This window comes from Podarcis tiliguerta (genome assembly GCF_965153285.1).
Source record: "Podarcis tiliguerta genome assembly, chromosome: 1".
NCBI lineage: Eukaryota > Metazoa > Chordata > Lepidosauria > Squamata > Lacertidae > Podarcis > Podarcis tiliguerta.
The window spans coordinates 103,590,351-103,618,195 of NC_139534.1; the positions used below are offsets into that span (position 1 = coordinate 103,590,351).

Below are 27,845 nucleotides of genomic sequence, written 5' to 3' on the forward strand. Positions count from 1 at the left end.
CCCCCATAATGCTCCGCGGCGACACCTTATCTGCATGCGGGAGTCGCTCTGGCTCCGCCTTCTCGCACTCTTCCCAGCCAAGCCTCAGCAAAGAGAGCGAGGGGGCGTGGAACTCTGCCTGTGTCTCTGGGTTCGAGTGGCAGTCTTTGTTTTGACTGCCTTCTCCGACGGAGTTCTGCTTCCCCACAACACTCTGCCTACGATGCCGGTCTCTCGAGCCTTTGCTTGATCTGCACGTGCATAAGCAAGCAGAGGAGATGACCAGACACTCATTGGCTCCATAGCCCAAGAGGCAGGGATGGATTTTTTTTAATAAAAAAAATTTTTAAAGGGAAATCTTTAGTAGTCACATCCAGTCACCTTTCAGCCTAATTTTTTCCTGCCTATTTATCTCTGCTCCTTCCACCTGCCCTCGCCCCCCAGCCAAGCTACTGGGTTCCGCTCAGGACGACGAACGTATTTAACACAAGTTTACAGTTAACAGAGTACAACAGGGAGGACATTTAGCACTATTTTCACAAGGAGACCCTAAAGAATAGGATAGCGGAAGCGAAAACTATCCGTCAGAACATAACCTTAGTATTAAAAAGTTACCTCTAGCCGAAAATAGTGAGAACCCCATAAGAATCAATAATCTGAATTAATGCAAAATGCAAAACAAAAAACCAACAACCAAAATACATAAGCTGTTATATGAACAATACAGTACTACTCAACCGATATTTCTTGAACTTTCCAAAATACACCATAAGATGGCGCTACGGTAAAGCTATTGTCTCCAAAAAAAGAGCATATAAAGCAGGACAAAACGATCTTCTATCTACACAGAACCTTGTAGAAAACAGTTTGTCATTAGAACATAAGAAAAGACTTGCTGCATCAGGCTAAAGGACCATCTGGTCCAACACTGTTATCTTGAGAGCCAAACAGACACCTCTTTGGGGAAGCTCACAAGAGAGACATGAGCACAACAGCACTTTCCCCACCCAATTCCCAAGCATCTCATGTGTATACTGGAATAGTACACAGTGTTCTTTTAATGATTCATGGCATGTTTTTGTACACCTTCCTTCATTTTTCATCTATTTTCTAAACTTTACAAAAGTGCAATTTGGCTGAGGTTGTGTAAACACAGTAGAGGCTGCGATGGAGGTACCTTGAGAATATACACCCAGGGGGCTGAATAAATTAGGTCCAATAGAAGGGTGTTTGTTTGTTTTTTACTGTTTGTATATCTTCATATATTTTGGTTTCATCAAAGGTGCTGAAGAAAATGAGACTAATGGAAGACTTTGGAAACTGAAAATGTGATTTTCAAACAGCAGCTTATACACCACTATAACACATGAGTAGGGTTGCCATCTGCCCTGTATATCACAGGATCGTCCCATATTTCAATGTAAAATGCTACATCCTGCTATTGATACAGTTTGTCCTGTATTTCAGGTCTTCTTTCTCTCTCTGCCAAGTTAGGGAACCTCTCCAAATGCATGTGTTTGAAAGGGTAGTGAAAGGTCAGGTATTTAAGCTCTGGGTAGCAAAGAACAGACAGATTTACAATTTCATGTGTATGTGTGTGTGTAATTGTGTGTGAAAATTTCCAGAAGGGAAATCCTGTTAGGCTGCAGTAGATTGCAATGGATTGCTTTGAAGTCACTTCAGCACCAGATAAAAAAAGAAAGAAATCGCCCCCCACCCCCCTGCCCCGTATTTTGCCAGAACAAAGGTGGCAACCCTATGTGAGTCAGCCTAGTGAAATGGTTTTCAGCCAGTGTGCCCTGGGGTGCCTTGAATGATGGCCGGGGTGCCACGGGCAACACTGGCTTATGTCCCTCTTTCCTTCCCTCCCTCCTCCTCCCTCCTCTGATGCCCTCTCGCATCTTTGCCTTCCAAAGGCTTGCACAGCTGTTTGTTGCAGCAGCCCTGGCTACAAGCTCCACAGGTGAATGGTGCCTCTGGGGCTGGTCAGGGGGTGCTGGTTGTCAGAGCTGAGGTGGCTTCAAAGTAAGCAATGGGGTCAAGGAGCCCAGCCAGCTAGTCCACCAGCCCTTGCTGTTGGGAATGGACAGGACCCAGTGAGAAAACGTGAGGAGGTACCTCTCTTTGGGGCAACGGGGGCAGCTCAGAGACCAGGGGCGATGGCAGCGGCTGCCCAGAGGACTCCTAAGGAGAGGAGGCTGAGGGAACACTCCACAAGGAAGGATGTTCAAAAAAGGGTGAGAGGCTGCCAGCTCTGCAGGCAAGGGGTGACAGAACTGAGCTTCTGAGCCCCACAGGGTGCCGCAGAAAGAATGTAGTTGGTCAAGGGAGCCGTGGACGCCAGTGTGGCACTGGGACTGGGCCAAGGGTTCAAATCTCCACTTGGATTGTATGACATTGGGCAGGCCATTGCTTCTCAGCCTAACCTACCTCGCAGAGTCGTTGTGGGGATTAGATGAGGAGGGGGCAGAACCATGTATACCACCTTGAGCTCCTTAGAGAAAAAGGTGGGATAGACTGTAAATGCAATAAAGGAATCCTCCCAAGTGAGGCTGCCTCTCATCACCTTTTTAACACCCCCAGGCAGTGTGCAAAACTCCCATTGTTCTAGGTGCATTTTGCAACAGGGAATTTCATTAGCATGAGCAGTTTCTGAGCCCTGGGCGCAGTACTGCACCTAAGATTTCAGATTCAAAATTGCAAAGTGGAAGGAAAGGAGTACCTTTTTCTGCCTCCCCACATCAGCTACTCTCTGAAGACTGGAGAAGAGACCCTCTTAAGAATATGAGGGGGATAGGCAGGGGAAGGACTAGACCAGGGGTCCCAGGGGTCAGCAAACTTTTTCAGCAGGGGGCTGGTCCACTGTCCCTCAGACCTTGGAGGGGGCAGACTATATTTGGAGGGGGAAATGAACAAACTCCTATGCCCCACAAATAACCCAGAGATGCATAAAAGGACACATTCTACTCATGTAAAAACACACTCATTCCCGGACCATCCGTGGGCCAGATTTAGAAGGCGATTGGGCCACATCCGGCCCCCAGGCCTTAGTTTGCCTACCCATGGACTAGACCATGTGAAAAATGAACATCATATTTTAGCTGCTGACACGGTCGGTGGTTCGAATCCCCGCGACGGGGTGAGCTCCCGTTGCTCGGTCCCTGCTCCTGCCAACCTAGCAGTTCGAAAGCACATCAAAGTGCAAGTAGATAAATAGGTACCGCTCTGGCGGGAAGGTAAATGGCGTTTCTGTGCGCTGCTCTGGTTCGCCAGAAGCCGCTTAGTCCTGCTGGCCACATGACCCAGAAGCTGTACGCCAGCTCCCTCGGCCAGTAAAGCAAGATGAGTACCGCAACCCCAGAGTCGGCCACAACTGGACCTAATGGTCCCCCCTTTACATTCATTTTCAGCTTTGTATTCTTGTTATAAAATAGCGCGCCTAGCCATTCCGTTGTGGCGCCCATAACTTAGGTTTAAGGTGCCATTGAGCTCCTAGTTTTCCTATCTCAGTTTCTAACATTGCCCCCAGGGAGCCCATACGCCTCGCCGAACACAGAGCTCTGAGTCCACCCAAGACGCAGCCGGCCTCTTAATAGCCTCCTGAGGGAGAGGGGTGGGCGGGGCTGACTCCCGGAGCAGGTGCGTCTCCTCCTTCCCGGCATCCACTCCGAACGGAGGGGCGGGAAGAAGGCCTCTTATGGCGGTGCCTGGCTGGTGATGACATCAGGAGGCGACGAGTCGCGAAGTTTGGCTCCGCGCGGTGGGGGCGGCTGGGGGTTGCGCGCGGGTTGCCTTGACGCCGGCCAGGGGCCGCTCCTCGCCTGCCTGCCGGGCCGCCGCGGATGGTAAGCCGAGCACCGGCTGGAGGGGTGCGGGGAAGGCGGGGCTCGAAGCGGCCCCGAGCCGTCCATAATGGGCTTCGGGCCTGCCTGCGCCGCCTGCTTCGGGTGCTGCAGCTGTGGAGCGACGCGGGGCGCCGACTCCCGGAGCCGCTTCCCTTGGTCAGAGCGGCAGCCCTGAGGCACGTGTTTCCCGGGGGAAAACGCCGCTAAGTCCAATGGGACTTGGTGCCGAGTAAGCGTGACCAGGGTCGCCCTTCGAGTTCTTGGTTAATCCGGAACCCGTCGGGCGAGCCCCCTCGGGATGGAGTTAAACCCCGTTGGACTCAGCGCGATTCAAGTCACAGCAAACGCGAGACGTGTGTGAGCACGAGGTTTTGATCAGGTTTATTCGAAAGCAAGTCCCCCTGGATTGAGGGGAGGCCCTGTGCCCTGAATGGCAGCCTTTAGCATAACCGTCTGTTTAAAGCCCACAATGCAGAAGCTGTTGGTGCTGGGCTGGTGACGAGGGCAATTTTTCATTTAGGTCACCAGAGGGACTTCTGTATCGCATATGGGGAACTTCTGGACCCCTGGAAGTACAGTGGTACCTCGGGTTACATACGCTTCAGGTTACAGACTCCGCTAACCCAGAAGTAGTACCTCGGGTTAGGAACTTTGCTTCAGGATGAGAACAGAAATCGTGCTCCGGCGGCGCGGCAGAAGCAGGAGGCCCCATTAGCTAAAGTGGTGCTTCAGGTTAAGAACAGTTTCAGGTTAAGAACGGACCTCCAGAACGAATTAAGTACGTAACCATTTGGGAAAAAATGTACATAACCAGAGGTACCACTGTAGTAGGAGTACGACTGGTCTTGTTCCTGGTTGCTGCCTTTGCTGGCTGCTGCTGATGGAACAAGAAGCTGGAGGATAACTGGTTTCCCATCCTTGCCCTATGAAAAGAAGCATTAGAGGATTCTGCCGGGCAGTATCAGTTGTTCATCACAGAGACGATCCCTTGAAGCCGGTGTGCCCAAGAAGCTTGGTGATTTGCCCACAGAGTGGCTCAGGTTATACTAGTGTGTGTTCACTCCTGGTTGTGTTTGGATTTGGTTCAACTTCAGTTATTTCGAAGGTGGAATTCTGAAATGGTTTTAGTGAGAATGGTTGAATCAAACTGGGCTGCGATGAGTATCATGCTGGAACAGATTGGATGTTGTGTTTATGATGATAGAAGAAAGTGTGAAGTAGTGAGGGAGGAGATTGAAGTAGCAGAATGGGCAGATTTTACTTCCTGAATTTCTGAATATTGATGACCCACACTCTACATTAGCCTCAGGAGTTTTGAATATCATCATTGGCTTTGTAGAATTCCATTCAAATATGATAAAAACAATTTGTGCGTTCAGTACACAGAAGCAAAGAGAAAATTGCATGCTATTTTATAGAAACACTGCTGCACAAGCATGGACTTCTGCAAGGATGTCCTCAACCCTGTTCAGCCTGCCACAAAACATCTCTGGAGTCTCAGGGGAACCCTCCCCCCACCAGTGTTGAAGATGATCACCCAGATCTCTAATGAGACATTGCAGGGGGTGTGGAGAGCTGCACATGGTCCCTCTTCAGTTACTCAGCCCAGTTACAGAGATAAATGGGGCATTGTGGGAGGGCATCAAGCCTTGATGAGCTGGGAGGGATCGAAGGTGATAAGGTTTTCAGCCTTTACCAGCGATTACAAGATATACCAAAGCTCTGTTTGCCTGGAAGTAAGCCTCATTGAATTGGGACTTACTTTTGTGTAGACAGACTTGTGTTATGAGACTGGAGTTCTGTGATCACTTACTCAGGAATAAAATCCATGGGCTTCGATCGGAGCCATTTTTGGATTGGGCTGTAGGTAAAACTTTTAACAGGAGAAATGGTTTAGCTATGTGCCCTAGCTACATTATAATATAATGTCAAATGCCTTATCTTTACCAGTGGTTGGATACAAAATTCTATAATTATGAACACCTTAGATCTATGCTTTCCTTTTTTTAAAAAAGAGACAAATGGAGGATTTTGGGAAAAAATGTTTCAGGTTAGATCCAAAGAAGTGTGAGGAGACCCTCACTTGCACAATGGAGCTTTCATAGCTATTGCTCCCTGCAACACCAAAAAGCTCCTAAGGGTTAAAGGACCTTATGAAATGGCAAGAAGTGGGTGGGGCTCAGGATACTCACAGAATTTGGTGGCAACTTCCCTCATATCAAGAGAAGTGTCATTCTGCACATGTAAGGCCCTTTTGGATCCAAGTTATAGTACTCTTTGAAGAATTCAGGAGTTCTTTTAAAATACTAGAAAATGTTTTATTCACATGTCCTAATTGCTTGCCTTTAAAGGTTCAGAATTTACTAGGAGAGAGGCTTCAATGTAGATCTGTTTTATGGAAAGTTGGATAGTATGTCACAGCATTTGACAATAGGAAATGTCACAAGAATGCTCAGCATATTAAATAAACTTCCTTTAGGAGGTGTTAGCTTCTACTGAGTTCTGTTTTTTCTGTCTTTTGGATTCTACCTAGAAATGGATGTCCTGAGGGCTCCATGGAGCGACATTGGCAGTGCAGTAATGTTAAAATAAATAAAATATATCTGCTGGCCTTCTTGCTGCCAATCAGCATCATGCAGATTCTGTGTTGTGCATCTGAGTGAGTTCAAAGGAACTGCTGTTACATTTGAGAAGGCTTGGGTAAGTTCTTTTATGACGGAAGGCTGCTCATTTTGTAACTGTTTGAGGACATTGTGTATTACCTTGAGCTTGAGGACAGTAACATGCCATTTTTCCACGCTGGGGCTAGGAAATACGGCTTCAATGAGAGAATGAATAAAGAGTTTTGGAATTACCTTTGATACAGATATTTCAGAAGTTGAGGCTCTCTCAATATTAACAATTCCCCATTCTAAACTTAGTGATGAACTTCATGGTCAGTGAGGTGCACAGTGTGAGCAGGAATTCACATTTTATTTTATTTGTTTTTTCAACAGAAGGCAATTCTGCAATAAAGAGTGTCTGGAACTGACAAAGGGTTACAACTTGAAGAACGCAAGATGGATAAAAAAGCATTTGAGATGGTGCTTGATGAAATTAGAAAGGTAATTAGTGATTAAACCAATATAACAGAACAGCTCAACTGTAAAAAATGTAAAAACATTCATCTAGGGAAGAAACTTTATATTGTGCAAATATGTCTTCTATATTCTGTTACAGGAGTTCTGTGTCTTTAACGTATAACATATAACATAACATTTAAATGGCATATAATGTGCCTTCTTATAAAACCAGTAATAAAACCCAGGATGTTAACAAGAACCCATTGGTCATTGTGTGGCTTCACAAATCCCACCACTGCTTTGGTTACCCTTACATTTGTTACTCAACAAAGCCCTACTCTGAGTAGAAGACTTGAAATTAATGAACCTAAGATAGCCATGTCCATTAACTTCAGTAGGCCTACTTTGAGCAGGGCCAGTGTTGTTTCTAAAGATACTTTGATAGGACTTATTTCATACTAAGTATGGTTGCAGTGCAGAATTTATAGCAGGAATGAATACCTTTTCCATTTTCTTATGGGCAAACCTCCAGGCACCACGTACTTCTGGTGGGCAGGGCCAGAGACAAAACTGGGTGGAAGTGGGGGGCAAAAGTGCACAGAGTAACTGACTGAGTCTTACTTTGTGCACTGGGTTACATTAGAGCCATGCAAACATAAAAGGTTTACACACACACAATGTAATCTAGGGAAGCCAAAGGCATTATCAAAGTTTAAGTACATTCCAGCCAGGCAGAAGTATCCAAGGAAGGTACAGAGAAGGCCTGGCCCTAAAGTGCTATATGCTCTGATTTCAGATAGTTTTACGCCTTCATTACTAACCTATGGTTTTTTTGTGTTTCATAGGCTGTGTTGATGGAATACAAATTGAAAGCTATTGAATATGTACATGGATACTTTTCTAGCGAACAGGTAATGCTGAAGAACAAATAAGTTGTGCAAAGCTCTGGAAAGTATGACAAGGCAACTGTCACTACAGCAGGGGCTCTTCAAGTGTTGTTAGATTGCAACTCCCTTCATCTTTGGTAGTTGGCCATGCTGGCTTGGAACTCTTGGGGGTTGGGAGTTGAACAACAATTGGAGAGCCACAGCTTCCTGATCTCTGTGCTGCAGCATGAATAATTCTGCTAAAGGTGCCTCATTTTTCCTCTCAGCTTGGGAGAGTGAGATGAGTGTAAATGTCGAGTTTCACCCTCTAATTTAGGGCCCTACCCTGTGAAGCAAGAAAATAGTATATTTATGAAGCCTGATTCTGTCCTCTGCTGGGTATGGGTGAATTTCATGCTCCAGTAGTGGGACCAGGGGTTCTCAGACTCTGTGCCCACAATGCCCACTTGAGACAGCTGGAAATTACTGAAGTCCACCAGTCACAAAATGGTGGTGCAGGGCAGAGCCAGTCACAAGATGGAGTCAGTTTCTGAGCAGCTGTCAGGTATTGACATTGGTGGTTTCTACAGTTATCTAATCCACCTATGGAAATTGCTAAATTCTTTACCACAGTTTTCTTTTCATCAAGGAGCTCAGATGATCAGCTTTCTTCAAGTCGTAGTACTGTGAAGTTTTAGGTAGAATCTGCCGATTCAGAGGCTCTAAATGGAGAAGTCTTTTTCTTTCATATTTCCCCCCCACAATGCCTCTTAAAATATCTTTACTCATTTTCTGTAATTTCTTCTCCTTTTACGTTTGTACCTTATTCCCTCCCAACTGACAATTTCTTTCATTATTCCTAAATGTTCCTGTTCGATTCACTGCTTCCTGCTATTACAGCTTTCTTCTCTTCTCCCCTTTCTTTCTATTTTCAATTTATTATTAATAATAAGAATTAATAAATATCTCACTTTCTGATTTCCTTCCACAACTCCTCTAGCCCTTTTCCCTCAGAGGACAGAGATCTTCCTTTCCTCCTCCTCCTGCTCCCCCCCCCAACTGCCCAAAATGTTTGTCTCCCCGCCACCTTGCAGTATGCAAGGAGTCACTGATGCTGGCACTGGTCCAACCAAAAGACTGTGGAATAGCTAGGGGACAGGATAGGCAGACAAGTGAAGAGGCATTGGGCAGGCTGTTGCATCTGAGGTCCACTGTTTGAGAAGTACTGCCTTACAACAAGGTAGATGCTGCCATGAATGTAGCTGCATCTGCATTCAGATTTCAAATACAAAAAAAAATGGCTTATTAAACTGAGGTTCAAGATTTGGATAACTTTGAAATTCTGTTTCTAAAAATGTTTAATTGGGTGGTACTATTTTTGATTTAAATTTCGTCAAACTGGTTCACATCTATTAAAGAATCAGCGAAAAGCATTCTACAAAAGTTCCTGAGAAAACCTTTTTACTTCTAGCTACAAGTGATGTACAAATGTGTGTATTTGTTCAGTGACAGCTTTTGCATGAGTGATGAACTGTCGGGTTTCTTTCGTTGCAGATTGTGGAATTACTGAGGTACTTTTCTTGGGCTGAACCACAGTTAAAAGCAATGAAGGCATTGCAACATGTAAGTTTTTTCATTGAAGCAGTAGATTTTGTTGAATTGCATTTCTCCGGTCTTATAGCCATAGTAGCATTTACTTGGTTTCCAGCAGAGGTTTGGATTGGACTGCTCATTCGTATTATCACCACAGTCCTTCAAATCCTGATCGTGCATGATTCTGACATGCTCACTTTTGGGGGGCCGCTTAGCCTCCCTGTTCAGCTAATGCTGCGCATTCCATTCTATTCTCCCTTCTTTGTGAAGACTGGCTAAGTCAGTATTGACTGTTTCAAATACTGTGACTTGTCCAAATGATTTTCCCTTCCACACTCTCCCCTGTGTCTGTCAACTTCTTCTCTGGATTTGAGAGGAGTGAGGGAGTTGCAGGCAAGTGGAAAAATTTGGCAGCGAATGGGATACGCAGTGGGGAGGAAGGGGAAGCCCTCTTGCCAAAGCGATGCAACCTTTGTTGTGATCTCATGTACAGTCTGGTGGTATCTTGTGTGTGCTGTGGGCCTACAGCTAGAAATAACATTATACTTGTAAATTGTCTGTTCTGCTACAGTGTAGTGGTTAGACCTAGGTGACTTTCAGGTTCTCTACTGCCTTTTCATGCTGTCATTATGAGCAAAAGCCTTGTTCAACAAGCTGTTGAAGCGTTAGTCTGTACCCAGGTAGCCAGCATTTAGTCCATCATCCAGAGGCTGCAGTTCCAGTCATCCCTGATCGTTGCTTATGCAGGCTGGGAGTGATGGGAGTTGCAGCGCAACATCAGGATGGGCACCACATTAGTTACCTTTGATTAGTCTGTGCACTCTGATCCAATTGTTGGTTGCCAAAAACTCAGTGATCTTTCTTCTTCTTCATACAATTTGTATACCACTTGATTGTAAAAAAACAACAACCCTTAATGCGGACATGTGAGCCTGCAGCTAATGTACGTGAATAGGGATTGCTGAAACTTTCTTTTCTTTCTAGAAAATGGTAGCTGTTTCTGCAGCAAAAGTGGTTAACATCCTGAACTGCTTCACTTTTAGCAAAGACAAGCTTATTGCACTAGAACTGTTGGCTTCGTAAGTATTGGCTGTTGATTAGCATTCCATGCAGACTGTTACCATTAGTACTAGCATATGTCCTCTTGGTGTGTTGGTTTGATGGAGGCTTGAATGGTTCAGATCCTTGACCTCATGGGCTGTGACTGGGGGGTATTTTCTTGCCCTGATAGCTTGTTTGTGTGTATATATTTGTATAGTACTGGTCCATCTCCTTTCTGCTCAAATGAGCTTTGTTGTTATGATTATGCTGCTGAGGAATATTAAGCAGCACAACAAGCTCTGATAAATACTATTGACTGTATGGTTGAGAGCCACTAACAGTTTCTAAACATAGTGCTTCGTTTTATAGCAATATTATTGATGCTCAGAATTACCGCCTTATTGAAGATCTCTTCAGAACTAGCATGTCTGAGAAGAAGAGGTGCAGGAGAATTCTTGAACAGGTATTACTGCACAGCTGCATTCATAAAAACTTTGAAGCGCATAGGGACAAAATGCATAGTTTTGGAGGTTTACAGGACATTGCATGATATTGTATGTATCTCCTCAATACAAAGAGATTGAGTCTATGGAGAAATGGAGAATTTCTCTGCAAGTTTTGCATTCTCCCTTGAATGTATAATTTGCCCTTGTATTGTCAGTTTGCTCTGCTGCTACTATGGGGCTCTGGTTCTTTGTTATAGATCTGTCTGTGGATTTTAAAAGATGCACTACTTCAGTTGCACAAACAAGTATGAGGTAGTTCTATGAGGCATTTCATTGACTGGTCCCATGATGGGTAGGAATTGAAGCTTTGGGCCAGGTTTATGACTTACCCAGTCACAAACACAGCCTATTATAATCTGGAATGCAATACATTGCTGTAATAATAGGAAAGTCAAATAATAAATTTTCATGTTTGAGATAATTCAAACCAAGCAGCTGCAAGAAGCTTAAGGTGTCTCCGGAGCGTCGCAGAACATCTATTCAAAATCCCTACTATGAAACTGCTGCACCACATGACGTTTCCCCCAGGGAGAAGGCCCATACTTAATGCAGGCTTTCCACCTAATGATTTTATGCTAATCCCAGTCCCTTGTGCAAAAAGATGTTCTGCTGGGGTATATCCACTGGGCCACCATCACCCAGCTCTGCTCTAAGGGAATTATCAGGCCTTAGAGAAGGGGAATGGAGAGGCAGTGGCTTGCGAGAACAAGCCATCTGGGCTGTTCATGATACCCTTGGAATCTGATAGATTGACCTTTACACCCATTCTTGTGTATTCATAAGGCATGCTATTTTGCCACCACTCAATATAGTTGTGTCGGAATCTAATGCTGCCCTTTGTTTTGTTTATATTGCAGGCTTCCAAAGCAGGGTGCAAAGCACCTCACGCTATGATATCTTCCTGTGGCATGATTCCAGGAAACCCTTACCCAAAAGGAAAGCCCAGCCGCATAAATGGAATTTTCCCAGTATGATCTTACTGAATATACTTGTCATTTTCAGTTTGGGGATTGGTGGTGGAATATAAAAGTAGCACTGCTGCAATAAATTGCCTACAAAAATGAAAGAATAACAGCAAGCCTGTCTTCACCAGTATTGGGCAAATAATAAAAAGAACGTTTTGTTAAAAAGATAACGTAATTCCTAATTTGTTTCTCTTTAGTTAAGAAACAACAACAATAAACAGGTCTCATTATAGAGAATCATATACTACTTGGAATAACTAAATTCTACTTGGAATAATTGGTTTTGAAGAAGAAAATATCCAGTTCCTGTTAAAAGCAGAAAACCCAAAAATCACTCCAGTAGTAGTTCTCCTGAGAAGAATTGCACATATATTCTCCCACCATGCAGAGGGGGAGCAGTGCCATGCCCTCCATGTTGGGCATGACCAGTAGCACCTCCCACTTGTGTCTGCTTTCTTAAAGGGCAACTGTTCTACTGTATTCAGTGGGTTTACTTCTAAGTGAATGTATAGAATTCTAGCCTTAGTTGCTTAAATGTCACAGAAAATGCTAATTTATTCTGGTGAAGCTGTCTTTCATGGTTCAGTAGGGACGTTTTCCTGATAATGGGTGATAGACAGTTAGAGCTACTCTAAGTATATCCTATCTATCTATCTATCTATCTATCTATCTAATCTGTCTCTTACAAATGCCCCTGTGCTTTCTGTAACCCGCATTTGCTTTCCACACAGTAGAGAGCTTGGTCTTTAATAGTGGTTCCTCCTTTTTTCCAGGGGTCACCTGTCAAAAAGGAGAATGAAGACTACACTAATGAAGGCAAAGGAATAGCAGCTCGTATCCTTGGACCATCCAAACCAGTAGGTTTACAAAATTACATTTTTATAAGCTTCATTATTGGGGTTGCTCCTGTTGTTGAAAACAGAATAGAGTTACGTGGGAGAGAAGTAACAGCAGGGTGAAAATGGTGGAAGAACAAAAAGGGACCGTAATAAAAAATAGTTTAAAAGAATGACTTCTACATGCTTACAGTGTAAAGTTTGGTGTTTTTTTAAGAAAGGAGGAAGGAGCAAAGGAGGTGGTAAAGATAAGTTTCCAAATACTGTTTGAATGCAATGAAGGAGAAGAATCAGTGATAGTGCATTGTATTCACAGAGTTGGCATAAGCTGACTACTTCTTCCCTGGTCGCCCCCTGAAAATGCTCTATTGGAGGTTAGGGGACCCTCCTGAATTGTGTGGTGGAAGAAGAGGACATTCCAGGAAAAAACGAGCAGAGACTTCTTGGATTACTGGTCCAGCTAGTTCAGTTCTGTCTGCAGTGACTGGTACTGGCCCTCAAGAGTTTCAGACAGGAATCTTTCCCAGTCCTACCTGAAGATTGCAAAAAGAGTTGAATCTTAGACCTTTTGCATCCAAAGCGTGTGATCTGTTGCTAAGGTGCAGCTCTTCCCTACAGTTGACAAGATTAGAAATTCATGAGTTCAGTTGATTTGTTCATAGCAGAAGGGTAGCGACTCAAGAAGTCTCAAATGTATCTGAGAGAAGGTTTTCCACCGTAGAGTTTAAAGGCAGAAAAGTCATATCAATTGCTGGTTATTGGGGCATGTTAAAGGCAAACTGCAATGTAGGTAGTAGGCTTCCAGTGCAGAAGTCAAAACCAAGTAAGAAGGCCTGTGAAAATGGTCAGCTGGAATTTTGAGAACTGAGCAAAATGCACTTCCCTTCAAAATATTTCAGTAGTGGAAAAAAATAATAATTTCTGCTACAAAATGAGGGGGGATTTACCATTGCCTTTGCAATAGATTAATGTGTAAATGTTCAGTTTTGACAAACTCTTGTCCCTCTTGTTTAGGCCCCAGCAACATACAATCCACACAAGCCTGTTCCTTATCCTATCCCTCCTTGTCGACCACATGCAACCATTGCACCAAGTAAGCCCATCATTCCTGTTTGTTTTCTGTGATCATTTCCCCTTTATACTGTGGAAGAATGTCACGTTCTCTGTAGGCAATACCCTCAGTTATTTTCTTTAATATATGCTTCAGATCTCTTACTGTTTACACTATTTCATGATGGAGTAAAATTCAATGACTTTCATAGCTCTCCTGTAACTTTTGTCCTTTAGTTGTGATGTTTGCAGCTCAAAACATTTCTCCATAGATAATTCTATACCTGCTGAGTCTTGGAGCTGATTCTCCTACTCGTTTTTGCTTCCTACCCACCCTAAAACAATCCCTTATGCATACTTTATTGACTCTTAATGAGTAATTAAACTGAAAGAATAGTTCCTGCTTTGTTTTTTGAAAAATCAGGAGCAGTGAAAGAAAAATGAGATTTCTAAAATATTGGGGCGCAGTTGCTTGAGGGGTTTGGACACATGGGTGGGACAGCAGAAATCCACTTTGCTGCTAGTGTTTGACACCTTATACCTGCCTTTTCATAGTTTCTAATCTTAAATGTGGGGAATTTTAGCTGAATACTCGATTAAATACTTATTAAAGGAATACTGAAAGCTCAGGACTTTTTTGCAGGGGGTGGGGAATTGATGTAACCTGTCAGGGAACTGCCATCAGTGCTGGAGGGAGAGAGCAAAATCCAGAGGGATTCCAGAGAGCGTCCCGGGATTGGGAGAGGCAGCCCATCTTCTGGGGAAGAGAATCAGCGTAGCACCAGTGGAGAAGGGGGGCAGATGGGGGAAGCGGCGAGGCGGTCCCATGACTCCTTGCCGGGGACCAGCGGGGAGAGTAGAGGTCCTCCGCTGCCTACGCCGTCCTTGCACAGAAGGCTTTCGCGCAGAGAAAGTAGGAGAAGACTAGGCGTCAAAGAGCTTCTTTGCTGGAAGAAGTTTAAGAAACGCCCACTGACGGATTCTGCCAGCGATTGAGACAGCCACGGGTGAGTGGCTGTCCGGACAGAAAAGGTTCACTCAGGCAACCCAGCCAGGTGTTTGCACCGGTTTACGCACGAGCAACCCCTAGAACCATTACATAACCTTTTAAATTAACTAGTTTAGCTTTGAAAGCTCAGGATTCTGTGACTGCTTGAGAATTCAGTGTAAGGTGATATTCCGCATGCAGTTTCAACTGTTCAAACAACTTGCTATATTTATTTCTTTATTTAAAACAACTGCCTTCTTTCACAAAGTGAATTCAAGGTTTACGTAAGAGCACATCATACCTGAAGTAAAAAAATAGAGTATCAACTTAAAATATTATCAGATATATCAGCCATGGAGGTAAACATTGCTTCCTAACCCCGTTATGTTATTTTAGTAATGAACAAGCCTTACAGAACAGCCGTGTCTCTGCCAGACATTTACAACAACAAAGTGTTGGTATCTGATGAACCTCTCTTGAGAGGCTGCTTCCTGAAGTGTGTCCTTTTGCCTGCTCCAGGTAGCTGCCCACCATATCTCATTGGCAGTGATATCTGGAGCAAGGGTAGGAAAGAATTTATGGAAGAAGGCAGCCCGTAAAGTATTGAGTAACCAATATGCTGTTTGGAATTGACCTGTGAATCTTCATTACACCATCTTTGTTTGCCTTCTGTTTTCTTTTACTCAGGTGCTTACAACAATGCTGGTCTTGTTCCACTGGCCAATGTCATAGCTCCAGGCTTGCCAGCTCCGCCACCATATGCTTCTAGTCATGTAGGAACAGGTAAAGCAAGAACCCTACGAAAGCCCCGTGGGTCCTGGTTACACAGCAGTGCCATGAATCGGTGGGAGAGTCTGTGCCAATGTCTTGGGCCGCAAGCCTGCTCTTGACAACTAGCAAGTCACTGTCAGGCTCCCTCCCTCCCAGTAATAGTTTCTGCAGGGTGGGAAGTGTGAAGAGGTTTGCCTTCAGAATGGGCTTGAGCAGGGGTAGCCACTATAATAACCTCCAAGTGTTGTTGGACTACAGCTCCCATCATCCATGACCATTGGTTACGCTGGCTGGGGCTGATGGGATTTGTTTTCTGCTTGTCACAGGTAGGCAGGAGTGGCCTGGGGTGGAGGGGAAGGCTTCCCATCTCTCAAGGCATGATGATTGTTAAAATGAAAACAATGAAAGGGAGTTGTTTTTTTAACACCTTGGTAGTCTCAAAAGAATTCTGTTTTCATCTCATTAATTATGTTCTTTATGTAGAAAATGAAGAGCTTTCCAATCAGACAAAATCTTCCCAAAGCCAAGGTAAGCTGTCCACTTGCAGAGACAAGCTGTAGGTGTAGAAACTTTAAAATGCATGTGTTTGTGAGGATGATAAACATTATTAATTCTCCTGAATGCTGCTTTTTAAAAATAAATCCATTTGTATTTGAATAGCAGCAAATGTTAAGGTAAGCTACTTACTATGTTCCTGAGTGTTGGGTTTTTTTAACCAGTTGCTTAGAATTTCTTTTTCTGATGCTATATCTAAACCAGCACTAAATTCTTAAGTACGGTATATGTCATGCTGAGGTACAGAAAAAATAAGTACCTTTCTTAGCCTGAATTGTTAGATAATAAAACTTTGGCATGTGAAAAAATTCACTGCTATTGTCTATACTTGCTCAATTTTGGTGCAATAATATTTAATTAAAATCTACTATCATCTGGTTTTGAGCACTGTTGAATAATTACAACGGAAGCACTTCAGATCCTATGTTTCTATGTATAATTTGGTGGTCCCTGTGAGTGAACTTAGCTTCATTGATAATAGTGAATTCTAAATACATAATGGAACAGACAATAAACGTGGACCTTAAAGCAGTATTGTGTTAACATTTTGCAATATTTGAGGGTGGGGGAGGAGCAGGTGGTTTTTGCAGTTCAACCCATAAGTTAAAAGTATTTGTTTATCACAAGGGGACAAAAAAGATGCTGCTACTAGTACCCAGTTGAATTTCTTGTATTTAATTTAGGTAGGAACTTCAAGTTTCTTCCCCTCCCTTCCTCACTTCAACTTAATCACTTTTGGTTTAGCAGGAAATAAACATTGGGTAGGGAAAAGTTTGCATAAAACATGTACCTTCCTGACAGCAATATAAGCTACTTCCTCTTTCATTTGTTATTCCCAAAGCCCTTTACTGTGGTAGAAGCTCGTGTCTTTCATGAGCTTGGGGCACAGTGCTGCTTTGCATGCTATCTCAGAAGTCAGTGGTAACTGTTCAACATACAATGTAGTGCAAAAAAAACCTCTGGAACATCAGGTTAGTGAGGACAGAACCTGCTCCCTACGACCTGAACAGCAGCCTGCACTATAGCATTTCACTTACTGCCAAAGAAGCGAATGACTGCTATTGTCATCTTTGGCAGAGAAATAACAAGGTACACAATTGAAATAAGGCCAAATCTACTGAAGCCTCCATTTTAACAGTCCCCGCCCCCCAAGTGAGTGAGCACATTGAGTCTCCATGCCTGGAGTAGAGAGTGAATGTCAGGAGTTTTGATGCTACCAAAGCAAACTTCAACTAAACGTAAAACCTTTTTGACATAGCCTTGCAGGAAAATTGGAAAGCATTGGTGACAGCAATGGCTGCAATTGCTTAGTAAGATTGCTATAAAGAAAGAGAAGCTGCTTGCTTTTTCTCCCTGTTTAGCAGAACTAGTCAAAGGTATGTTTCATCACCTAGTTGCTTATCAACTACTGCAGCACTTTTACCCAGAACTAATGGCCAGCTCCCTATCTTCACGCCCACTATGCTTTTTTCATGTAATATTGTTTTTCCTTTCCTGTTAAAACTCCCACATTTCTCAAGTGTTGCGAGTGCAGCATGACCACTTAGGACTTTTGAGTGCCTTCTGCAAGCGATTCTACTTTCAATAGTATTATGTAGAATTTAGTAACTGAAATTGGGTTTGCACATCTATTTAAAATATTTATAATCTGCCCGTCATCTAAATAATCCCAGAGCACTTCACAGCACACATTTTGTTCTTATTGAAACACAAAACTTGCTTGAAAAAGTGTGTTCAGATTAAATTCGTTGTCATTCATCCTCAAAAATTGCTATCCTGACAAATTCTGCTTAACCACAGAAAGTGGAAAGGACAGCTATTTCCAAGGAGAAGAGGAGATTCAATGAAGCACAAGTGTCCCTAAGGCATAGCTGTCAAAGTTTCCCTTTTTTTAAGGGAAATTCCCTTATTCCGAATAGGATTCCTCACAAGAAAAGGGGAAAGTTGACAGCCATGCCCTAAGACTGCCTCCTAATTTCTTAACAATAGTTAATAAGGAGTGGTATTATGTCTGCCCCAGCCTTGTCTTGAAAAACTAGGATTTTGAAGTAAGAGAATGCATATTGTATGCCTAAGGCAGGTTTTGGGAAGCTTTGACCCTCCAGATGCTACTAGACTACAACTTGCATCACCCCTAACCATTGGCCATGCTGCCTGGGGCTGATGTACAACAACTGGAGGGCCAAAGGTTCACCAGGCCTGGCCCAAAGGAAATCAATAAGTTGTATATGAATGTACTCCTTTGCATTCCTCCTTTTAGTCCTGATATGTAAGGCTAGCTAGACACTGGAAGGTACAGCAACAGGAGACACAGACAAATGAGGGACCACTGACAATATATTGCTGGGTGACAGTACCTGGGATAGCAGGAGAAAGATGGGGCAATATATATTATGGCATGATGACTTCCTAAACATAAGAACTCCTTGCAGACTCTGCCTGTATTTCTGAAAATATTTTTTAGAAAAAAGATGGCTAAATATAATTTTAAAACTGAGATAGTCTGAAATCCAGCTATTTCTGATACCAAGAATAAAATGTGTTGTGAATAATTTTGCTCTTCTGATGAAGCTAGTACAAAAGGGCAGGGCTTATTTCTCAGTACTAGTCCTGCTTTCTAGCTGTCTGGCGACACATCTGGTAACCTATCCAATATTTATTATATGCATAGGAGAAAAATGGACATTATATTTGGTAAAATGAATGATGGGCATTAATTTTTAAAACAACCATATAGTTAAACTGACAGCAGCAATCATGGAATATGAAAGTGAAACTGGTATTTATATTTGCTTGTCCTACAGTTATTCTTTAACAGTGCAAAGAGCGATAAATGAGCTAGTGTTGTGTGTCTCATTTTGCATACCATTTTACTTCTTGCAAGTGATGGTGGTAGCATCTTTTATTTTGCTGTTGTGTAAACTGTGTTACAATGCATTCATGTTGAATACAAACATTTCTGCTAGTTTCCAAGAATTCTTACCGGTTTTGTTTCTTTCCAGCTTTTGCTACACAAACGAATCATCTCTTTACACCTCATGGTTCTAACCCTGCTGCTACTCCAGCCCCAACCCCATCATCTGTTAAGGCAATAAGCCACTCGTCGGCACTTTCATCGCCAACCATCCCAGGGATAAGCATGTCCACCCCTGTCCTTCCTGCCTTCTCTGGGCAGGTTATCTCTTCGGTCCACCCATCACAGCCATCGACTCCCACCCCTACTGTCATCAAATCCCATTCGCTGCCTGGTGTTCCTGCCACATCTGCTCATTGTGCTACCTCTGCTCCCCTCCCTTCAACTTTTTCTGGGCTGGCTTCCGTGCTGCCTGCCACAGCAGCTCCGCAAGGGCTCTCCACGCCATGTGCCACTCCTGTCCCGAGCGAAGCTTTTGCATCCGCTTCTACACCATTTGCCAGCCTGCCCTTTTCCGCCGCATCTGTCACTGCCTCAGCTAATAACCCTAATTCATTGTCATCTGCTTTTGCTGGCCTTCCTTTGTCCTTGACCCCCACTCCTCAAGGGATAGCTAGTCCCCTTCCGTCCGCCATTGCTGGTTCTCCTGCCACTAGCCTGCCGTGCCCACTTAACTTGCCCAACCCACTCCTGTCGGTCTTGAAGGGATTCCTGTCCGTAAACGATAGCTCAATAATGAATTCAGCAGGGCTGCCTTCGGCCGTGACGGCTGAGCTTGCCTCTCTATCTGGTCTTGCCAGCCAGAATTCTGAAGCCCCCTCTTCGTCCGGGAACAAATGTTACACTCCAACTGCTACCTCTGCCCTCCAGCACCCTTCCACTTCAGGGCTGTCCATTTTCCCAGGGCTTCCATCTCAGCCTGGGGTTAACAATAGTGCAACGCCCCCAACACAGTCCCCTTTAACCGCAGGGCCGTCCTCCATTATGCCCATCAGTTGTGTCTCCTCAGCTGCTCACGCCCATTGCCCAAGTCCTGCTAATCCCGAACAGCAGGCCTCATCCGCACCAGCTGCCACAGCAATTCCTGCGCTGGTCAAAACTGAGCCCACCAGCCCTACAATTTCAGGTTTCAAAGGCCCTTCCCATTCTTCCGGCCCTTCTCATAGCACTTCAGGCTTGTCAGCACTTGGCCATGTGTATACCTCCACTAGTTCCTTGCCAGGCAGTTCCCTGAATCCAGCACTCTCTAGCCTCTCCTCCTTGAGCTCTTCTCTCAACAGCTCTCCTTCCATCGCCCCGCATGGCTCATCCGCTCCTATAGCCCCAGTATATAACGCACTTCCTCCATTCACTTCACTGGCCAGCAGTTTTGCTTTTGCCGGCAACCCAGCACTTACCCCAACGGGGTCTCTCTTGCCCATTCCACCTACGACCACATCAGGCATTCCTGCTCCCCATGTGAGCTCTGCGACCAGTGCCCTCCCGACCCTCATTGCTTCAGCGGCTGCTCCAGCTCCCCCATTCCCCCTTAACTTGTGCAGCGCCGTCCCTTCGCTGTTTTCTGTTCCTCAAGTACCTCTAGGCTCATGCAGCTCATCCTTCCCTCCTTTCCCTGTCTCTAACACTCCCTCTGTCACTCCTGCTCTCCCTTCTTTCCCTGGGCTCCAGGCATCTTCTACAGTAGCAGCAGTTGCACCACTGCCGGCAGCTGCCACAGCCCCATCTCCGGCTCCAGTGCTGCCAGGGTTTGCCTCGGCCTTTAGCTCAAACTTCAACTCTGCACTGGTTGCACAGGCCGGGTACGTTGTTGCTCCAAGAGGTCAGGGGGTCTCTTTGGCAAATTGTTGATTATCTTTAATGGTGGTTGTGAAGTTCTAAACATAAGGATAATGAAGTATTGATAACTTGTTTTGAATACCCCGTTTCTTAGCTCTCTGTGTTGCAAGCTAAATTTTTGAACTCGGGCAGAGACCTGTCTATAAGTTTGTAATTTCCTTTAAACCTACCCTACTAACTTGATAAGTACTGAATGTCTTCCTGCTAGAGGATATATGGCTCTTAAATTTGTGCTAGGTTCTTTGAGAGAAGTCCTAAAGTAAGAACCAACAAATGTGGCACTGGGCTGTATTTTACATATATCTGTTGCCTGAGGTAATCAAATTCCAAATATCAGACATTGGCAAAACAATTTCCACATGCAAAATCCCTCTTGGCAAAATGATAACTGGTCTATTCAGTGCTTGGGCGCACAAATTTGTGCATACGGTATTTAAATTGTAAGAGTTATATTCCACATAGTGCTGTGGTGAACATTCAGTTCGAGCAAGGCTTTCTCTTGCACAATGAGATGTTCTTCCCAACCTCTTCTCCCCCTAAATTGGGTCTGAGGGTTTCCCCAACCCCCCAGAGCAGATTTGGGGAAAGCATGGGATGTGCAGGGAAAGAGGAGGGAACATCCTGTTGTGCTAGTGCCAATCCTTGCACTAATACAACTATTTAGTTGTATACGACCTTATGATCATAGCATAGAATCTAATCACTATAATACACTTTGGAATTTTGTATATTAAACTGTTGTCGCAGTGTCTGAAGTTGAACATGTTCCACCTCTGATTCTTTTAGCCTGACTTCCGGGCTTCAGGCCCCTGGAAATACAGTTTTCCCTGGACTCCTCTCTCTTCCTGGCATCCCTGGACTTGCCCAGAGTGCTACACAGTCTTCCCTGCAGGAACTTCAGCACAGTGCAGCTGCACAGTCTGCATTACTGCAGGTAAATACAGAACATAAAAGGAAGATGTTGGCACTTTATACATTGGTAACAAAGGACAAGGAAACTGCAAGAACTCCATGCTAAAGGTTCCAATGCCTGCAATGATAATCAGTTAAGGAGATGTCTGCAAACGTATATGCATGCTTTATTCTGTTTTATATTAGCAGAGTGGGGTCAGAAGGGCTCTTGCAAGAATCTTAGTCCCCAGCCTTGGATGTGCCATCCAGATGTCTTTTAAGCCTTTGTCATGTCTTTTAAGCCACTTCTAACAGGTTTCTTCCATAACCATGAGGATAAAGCATGCTATTAAAATGAAAGTGGCATTCCACACACATACCCCGATTTTGTGACAACTCTGATCATTACAAGTCCTGTAATGCTTGCAGTCATTTATGCCTCAGTGTGTTTTATCCATCACACAAAACATTCATTTACTTTCTAAGCGTTTATATCCTGCTTCATCCCATGCGCAGGACAGCTAATAGCAAAACTACCAATCCAATTCAATTAAAATTCTAGATAAGTGGCGATGAAATCTATGTTTTCAGGGTTGGGAGAGTCTGAAAATGCAAAATAAGTTTATTCAAAGATGTAGATCATTTCGTTTGACAATAAATTAATTTAAAACAATCTTCTGTAATCATCCTTATTTAGAAATTCTAAATTTTGCATAAACTAAATACCGTATTTTTCGCCCTATAGGACACACTTTTTCCCCTCCAAAAATGAAGGGGAAATGTGTGTGCGTCCTATGGGGTGAATGCAGGCTTCAGGAAGCTCTGCGCAACCCTCGGGAGACAGGCTCCGAGGGTTGCGCAGAGCTGCCTCCAGTCCCTGGCTCAGCGCAGCTCTGCGCGGCCATCGGGAGCGGGGCGCGAAGTCCCGCCCGGCTCCCGATGGCCGCGCAGAGCTGCCTCCAGTCCCGGGCTCAGCGCACTTCTCCCCATCGCCAGCCCCACAAGCTCGGGGGACAGCGGGGAGGCGGAGCACGCCTTCCCGCTGTTCCCGGACCTGGTTCTTACAGCCCCGCACCTGGGGGGGAAATAAAATATTTTTTCTTTATTTCCCCCCCCCAAAAAAAAAACTAGGTGCGTCCTATGGGCCGGTGCGTCCTATGGTGCGCAAAATACAGTAGGTTAAGAACCAAGTATGCAAAAATAAACTAAGAGGAGCAAGGGCCCTGCTTGTGGTCTTCTTTTAAACAGACTTTTGTTTTGTTTTTCTTTAAAGGCACACACTGCGTCTGCTCTGGAGAACTATGCATCCCAACCAGATGGTTTTACTACATATCCCCCTGCTCCAGGAACACCTGGAGCCCCCTTTTCCTTACAGGCAAGTCTTCCCCAGAGTGGGTGGCAATAAAGAGCATCTCTTTCACCTGCAGAGAAACCGCTCCTTGAAGAAAGCAGTGATGGCTTGGCAAAGTCCCTGATGATGCTTCCATTGAAGGCTTTTGGGGGGCGGGCGGGAAGGAAGGGAGACATGGACTTCAGCGTGTAGCACTCAAGAGGAAGAGAAGAGGATTCGACGTAGCTGTTATTTCCAGGCTACAAAAAACTGGACTGTTTTTTAAAAACTTTTAATCAGTAATACAAAGCACTGACAATTTTCTATTCCCTTGTAAGTAGATGAGGTTGAGAGCCTTTGGACCCTCATAGGATCTTTTAAAAATGCAGATATTATTGATCCTTCTTTTAAACTAATAATTTGCTGTGGTATCCGTGTCACACGTTCTCCTCAGGATTTATTCTCTGCAATGCATGTTGTATGTGTATTTGATAAAAAGGAAATGTGGATCAGGCTCCCTCTTCGCACATGCTCAGACAATACTCTCTTCAAGTATTAGACCTTGTGTGTCTGCGAAACACCATTCATTGTCCTCCTCCGATCCCCTGCCTTTTGTATTATTTTTACTGCCTTTCCCATCCAGATCTGCTCAGATATTTGTCACTGGAAGTAGTAATATTTATCAACTTGAGCTTATTCTTTACACCTGCGTGCATCCTACCATCTATCAGTATTTCTTCAATTTTCTAGGATGCCAGGAACACTGCTATAGATAGCTATATTGGTTTTTTAAAAAACTTTATGCAAGACCAGATTTGAGAGTTCAATTCTTTTAGGTCATGTAAGAGATCATGGTTTGCATTCTGTAACTAACTTGTATTTGATGTCCCATTCATGGTAATGGCTCCAATGCATCAATTATGTATCAAATATTGCCTAAAATGTCGAAGACCTGCTGATTTGTGAACCAGGTTTCCTTTTTCCTTTCCTTTTTTTGGCCGGGGGGTGGGGGTGGGGTGGGGGGAGTAAGAAGAGAACTAGCTTATAATGCTGTACTGTGGATAAGAATGAATTCTGTGGTTAAATTCTGAAAATGTAAATCTATGAAACATATACACAAAATAAGAATTGTACAAATGACTGAAACTGGGTTTTGCTTCCCCCAATTACACTCCAGGTTACAGTTACCAATATAAGACCAAAAGTTTAAAGAGTTTCCATCTCTAGCTAGGAATTATACAACACAAAATAGGCTCTTGCTATATTAATGAAGTGCTCTATACTGTTTAGCATCTATAGCGATGAGTAGAAAAAGCCACAATATTATATCTTTTTAAGAAAGTACTGATCATGTTCTAGAACTACAGTAGAGATGATACTTGATTTTGTGTTTTTAATGTGAACTCTAGGTGAGAATATCTTGCTGTGCATAGCTTAACATCCCTTTTTTCTAAAGATGGGAGTCTACTGGAAGGTAGAGCCTTTCCACAAATGAGCAGGCATGAAGAACACTAATGTGTGTGTGTGTGTGTATATATCTGTATTTTTATAAACTTTTTTAAAAATAAAATGTGTAGCAATGGTACACAAGTTTCTAAAGTAGACCTGAATAAAAATAAATCTTTACAAAACTTACTGTATATAGCTTTTGAGGCAGCAGGGCCCCTGTAAAACACAGAAATTCATTGGAGACAATTAAAAAGAGGAGCTTGAAGAGGTGAGCTTCTGATTACGTTGTGGAGGTAAGTGCTCGGACTGGATTGAATGAAGTGAAATTTTATGGGCTGTGTGGAGCAGCCACAGCTGAGATTTTGTTGTTGTTGTTGTTTAGTCGTTCAGTCGTGTCCGACTCTTCGTGACCCCATGGACCAGAGCACGCCAGGCACTCCTGTCTTCCACTGCCACCCGCAGTTTGGTCTGATTCATGTTTGTAGCTTCGAGAACACTGTCTAACCATCTCGTCCTCTGTCGTCCTCTTCTCCTTGTCCCCTCCATCTTTCCCAACATCAGGGTCTTTTCCAGTGAGTCTTCTCTTCTCATGAGGTGGCCAAAGTATTGGAGCCTCAGCTTCACGATCTGTCCTTCCAGTGAGCACTCAGGGCTGATTTCCTTAAGAATGGATGCGTTTGATCTTTTTGCAGTCCATGGGACTCTCAAGAGTCTCCTCCAGCACCATAATTCAAAAGCGTCAATTCTTCGGCGATCAGCCTTCTTTATGGTCCAGCTCTCACTTCCATACATCACTACTGGGAAAACCATAGCTTTTACTATACGGACCTTTGTTGGCAAGGTGATGTCTCTACTTTTTAAAATGCTGTCTAGGTTTGCCATTGCTTTCCTCCCAAGAAGCAGGCGTCTCTTAATTTCGTGGCTGCTGTTACCATCTGCAGTGATCATGGAGCCCAAAAAAGTAAAATCACTCACTGCCTCCATTTCCTCCCCTTCTATTTGCCAGGAGGTGATGGGACCAGTGGCCATGATCTTCGTTTTTTTGATGTTGAGCTTCAGACCATATTTTGCGCTCTCCTCTTTCACCCTCAATAAAAGGTTTTTTAATCCCTCCTCACTTTCTGCCATCAAGGTTGTGTCATCTGCATATCTGAGGTTGTTGATATTTCTTCCAGCAATCTTAATTCCGGCTAGGGATTCATCCAGCCCAGCCTTTCGCATGATGAATTCTGCATATAAGTTAAATAAGCAGGGAGACAAAATACAGCCTTGTCGTACAGCTGAAATATTTCAGGGTACAAAATATTACACATTTTGAAGGCGAGAGATACAAATCTCCCAAGCTTTTCTTTTAATTGTAGCATATGTAACAAGCCATTTTCTTGGTGGTGTGGAACTACCCTTACACTCATGACCTCCATTTTAAGAGATGTAAGAAGGTTCATTCTTAAGATCATGGTTACTAGAAGAGTACATTGGACTACACTGTAGAGAGAAATAATGCCGCTTTTAAACAGCAGAGAAAGTTAGAATTGAGGACTACAAAACAACTCTAGATGGGTAATGCATTTCTAGAATGCCCAGGAATCGTGAATTTAGAATGCACAATTTCCCTGGTTCCTTAGCCTCCCAAGACAACATATGGGCAACATTTTGTTGCCCATGTGGACAAATGAGCAGGTTAGAAGCCACATAGCCATCCTCTGAAACTCTACCCCCAGTTCCTTTCTTTGCCTCTCCAAGAAAATAAGGGTTTCTTCCATTAATTCAAAGTCTATTTGTGGAATTGCTGTTATAACTTCAGCTGGGTCATTAGTGGGAAGGGTGGGTAATACATATAATAATCTTGTATTGGTGTTTTTTTTTATTGTGGGCTTATCTTGCTAGTTTATTAGCAGTATTTATGGCAAGTTCTTAAAGAAATGGGAGTGCCTGATCACCTCATCTGTCTCCTGAGAAATCTCTATGTGGGACAAGAAGCTACAGTTAGAACTGGATATGGAACAACTGATTGGTTCAAAATTGGGAAAGGAGTACGACAAGGCTGTATTTTGTCTCCCTGCTTATTTAACTTATATGCAGAATTCATCATGCGAAAGGCTGGGCTGGATGAATCCCTAGCCGGAATTAAGATTGCTGGAAGAAATATCAACAACCTCAGATATGCAGATGACACAACCTTGATGGCAGAAAGTGAGGAGGAATTAAAAAACCTTTTATTGAGGGTGAAAGAGGAGAGCACAAAATATGGTCTGAAGCTCAACATCAAAAAAAAGAAGATCATGGCCACTGGTCCCATCACCTCCTGGCAAATAGAAGGGGAAGAAATGGAGGCAGTGAGAGATTTTACTTTCTTGGGCTCCATGATCACTGCAGATGGTGACAGCAGCCACGAAATTAAGAGACGCCTGCTTCTTGGGAGGAAAGCAATGACAAACCTAGATAGCATTCTAAAAAGTAGAGACATCACCTTGCCAACAAAGGTCCGTATAGTAAAAGCCATGGTTTTCCCAGTAGTGATGTATGGAAGTGAGAGCTGGACCATAAAGAAAGCTGATCGCCGAAGAATTGACGCTTTTGAATTATGGTGCTGGAGGAGACTCTTGAGAGTCCCATGGACTGCAAGAAGATCAAACGCATCCATTCTTAAGGAAATCAGCCCTGAGTGCTCACTGGAAGGACAGATCGTGAAGCTGAGGCTCCAATACTTTGGCCACCTCATGAGAAGAGAAGACTCACTGGAAAAGACCCTGATGTTGGGAAAGATGGAGGGCACAAGGAGAAGGGGACGACAGAGGACGAGATGGTTAGACAGTGTTCTCGAAGCTACAAACATGAATCTGACCAAACTGCGGGTGGCAGTGGAAGACAGAAGTGCCTGGCGTGCTCTGGTCCATGGGGTCACGAAGAGTCGGACACGACTGAACGACTAAACAACAACAACATCTCCCAATTGGGATGTGGGTGGCGCTGTGGGTTAAACCACAGAGCCTAGGACTTGTCAATCAGAACTTCGGTGGTTCGAATCCCCACAACGGGGTGAGCTCCTGTTGCTTGGTCCCTGCTCCTGCCAACCTAGCAGTTCGAAAGCACATCAAAGTGCAAGTAATTAAAAGGTACCGCTCTGGCGGGAAGGTAAATGGCGTTTCTGTGCACTGCTCTGGTTTGCCAGAAGCAGCTTAGTCATGCTGGCCACATGACCCGGAAGCTCCCTGGGCCAAGAAAGTGAGATGAGCACCACAACCCCAGAGTCGGTCACGACTGGACCTAATGGTCAGGGGTCACTTTACCTTTACCTTTTTATCTCCCAATTAAACAAATAAAATATCAGGTCCATGGTCAATGTTCCATAGCATTTAAATCCCACA

The 27,845-nt window shown here is 44.0% G+C and overlaps 1 protein-coding gene across 2 annotated transcripts; it reads left to right on the forward strand.

The window, feature by feature from the left end:
- Window positions 1-3,639: 3,639 nt before the first annotated feature.
- PROSER1 (proline and serine rich 1) lies at window positions 3,640-24,659 on the forward strand. 2 transcript variants are annotated; one of them, XM_083442398.1, is made up of 15 exons: window positions 3,640-3,824; window positions 6,358-6,524; window positions 6,821-6,928; window positions 7,732-7,797; window positions 9,307-9,375; window positions 10,330-10,424; window positions 10,756-10,849; window positions 11,750-11,860; window positions 12,631-12,714; window positions 13,708-13,786; window positions 15,419-15,514; window positions 15,986-16,030; window positions 19,060-20,770; window positions 21,594-21,741; window positions 22,972-24,659. In XM_083442398.1, exons 3-15 carry the CDS (start codon window positions 6,884-6,886, stop codon window positions 23,101-23,103), a joined length of 2,775 nt encoding a protein of 924 aa, XP_083298524.1. In that variant the 5' UTR covers window positions 3,640-3,824; window positions 6,358-6,524; window positions 6,821-6,883; the 3' UTR covers window positions 23,104-24,659. The 2 variants fall into 2 exon arrangements, with proteins under 2 accessions (XP_083298524.1, XP_083298525.1); XM_083442399.1 differs by lacking the exon at window positions 6,358-6,524 and having other exon boundaries at window positions 3,718-3,824.
- The last annotated feature ends 3,186 nt before the right edge of the window (window positions 24,660-27,845 follow it).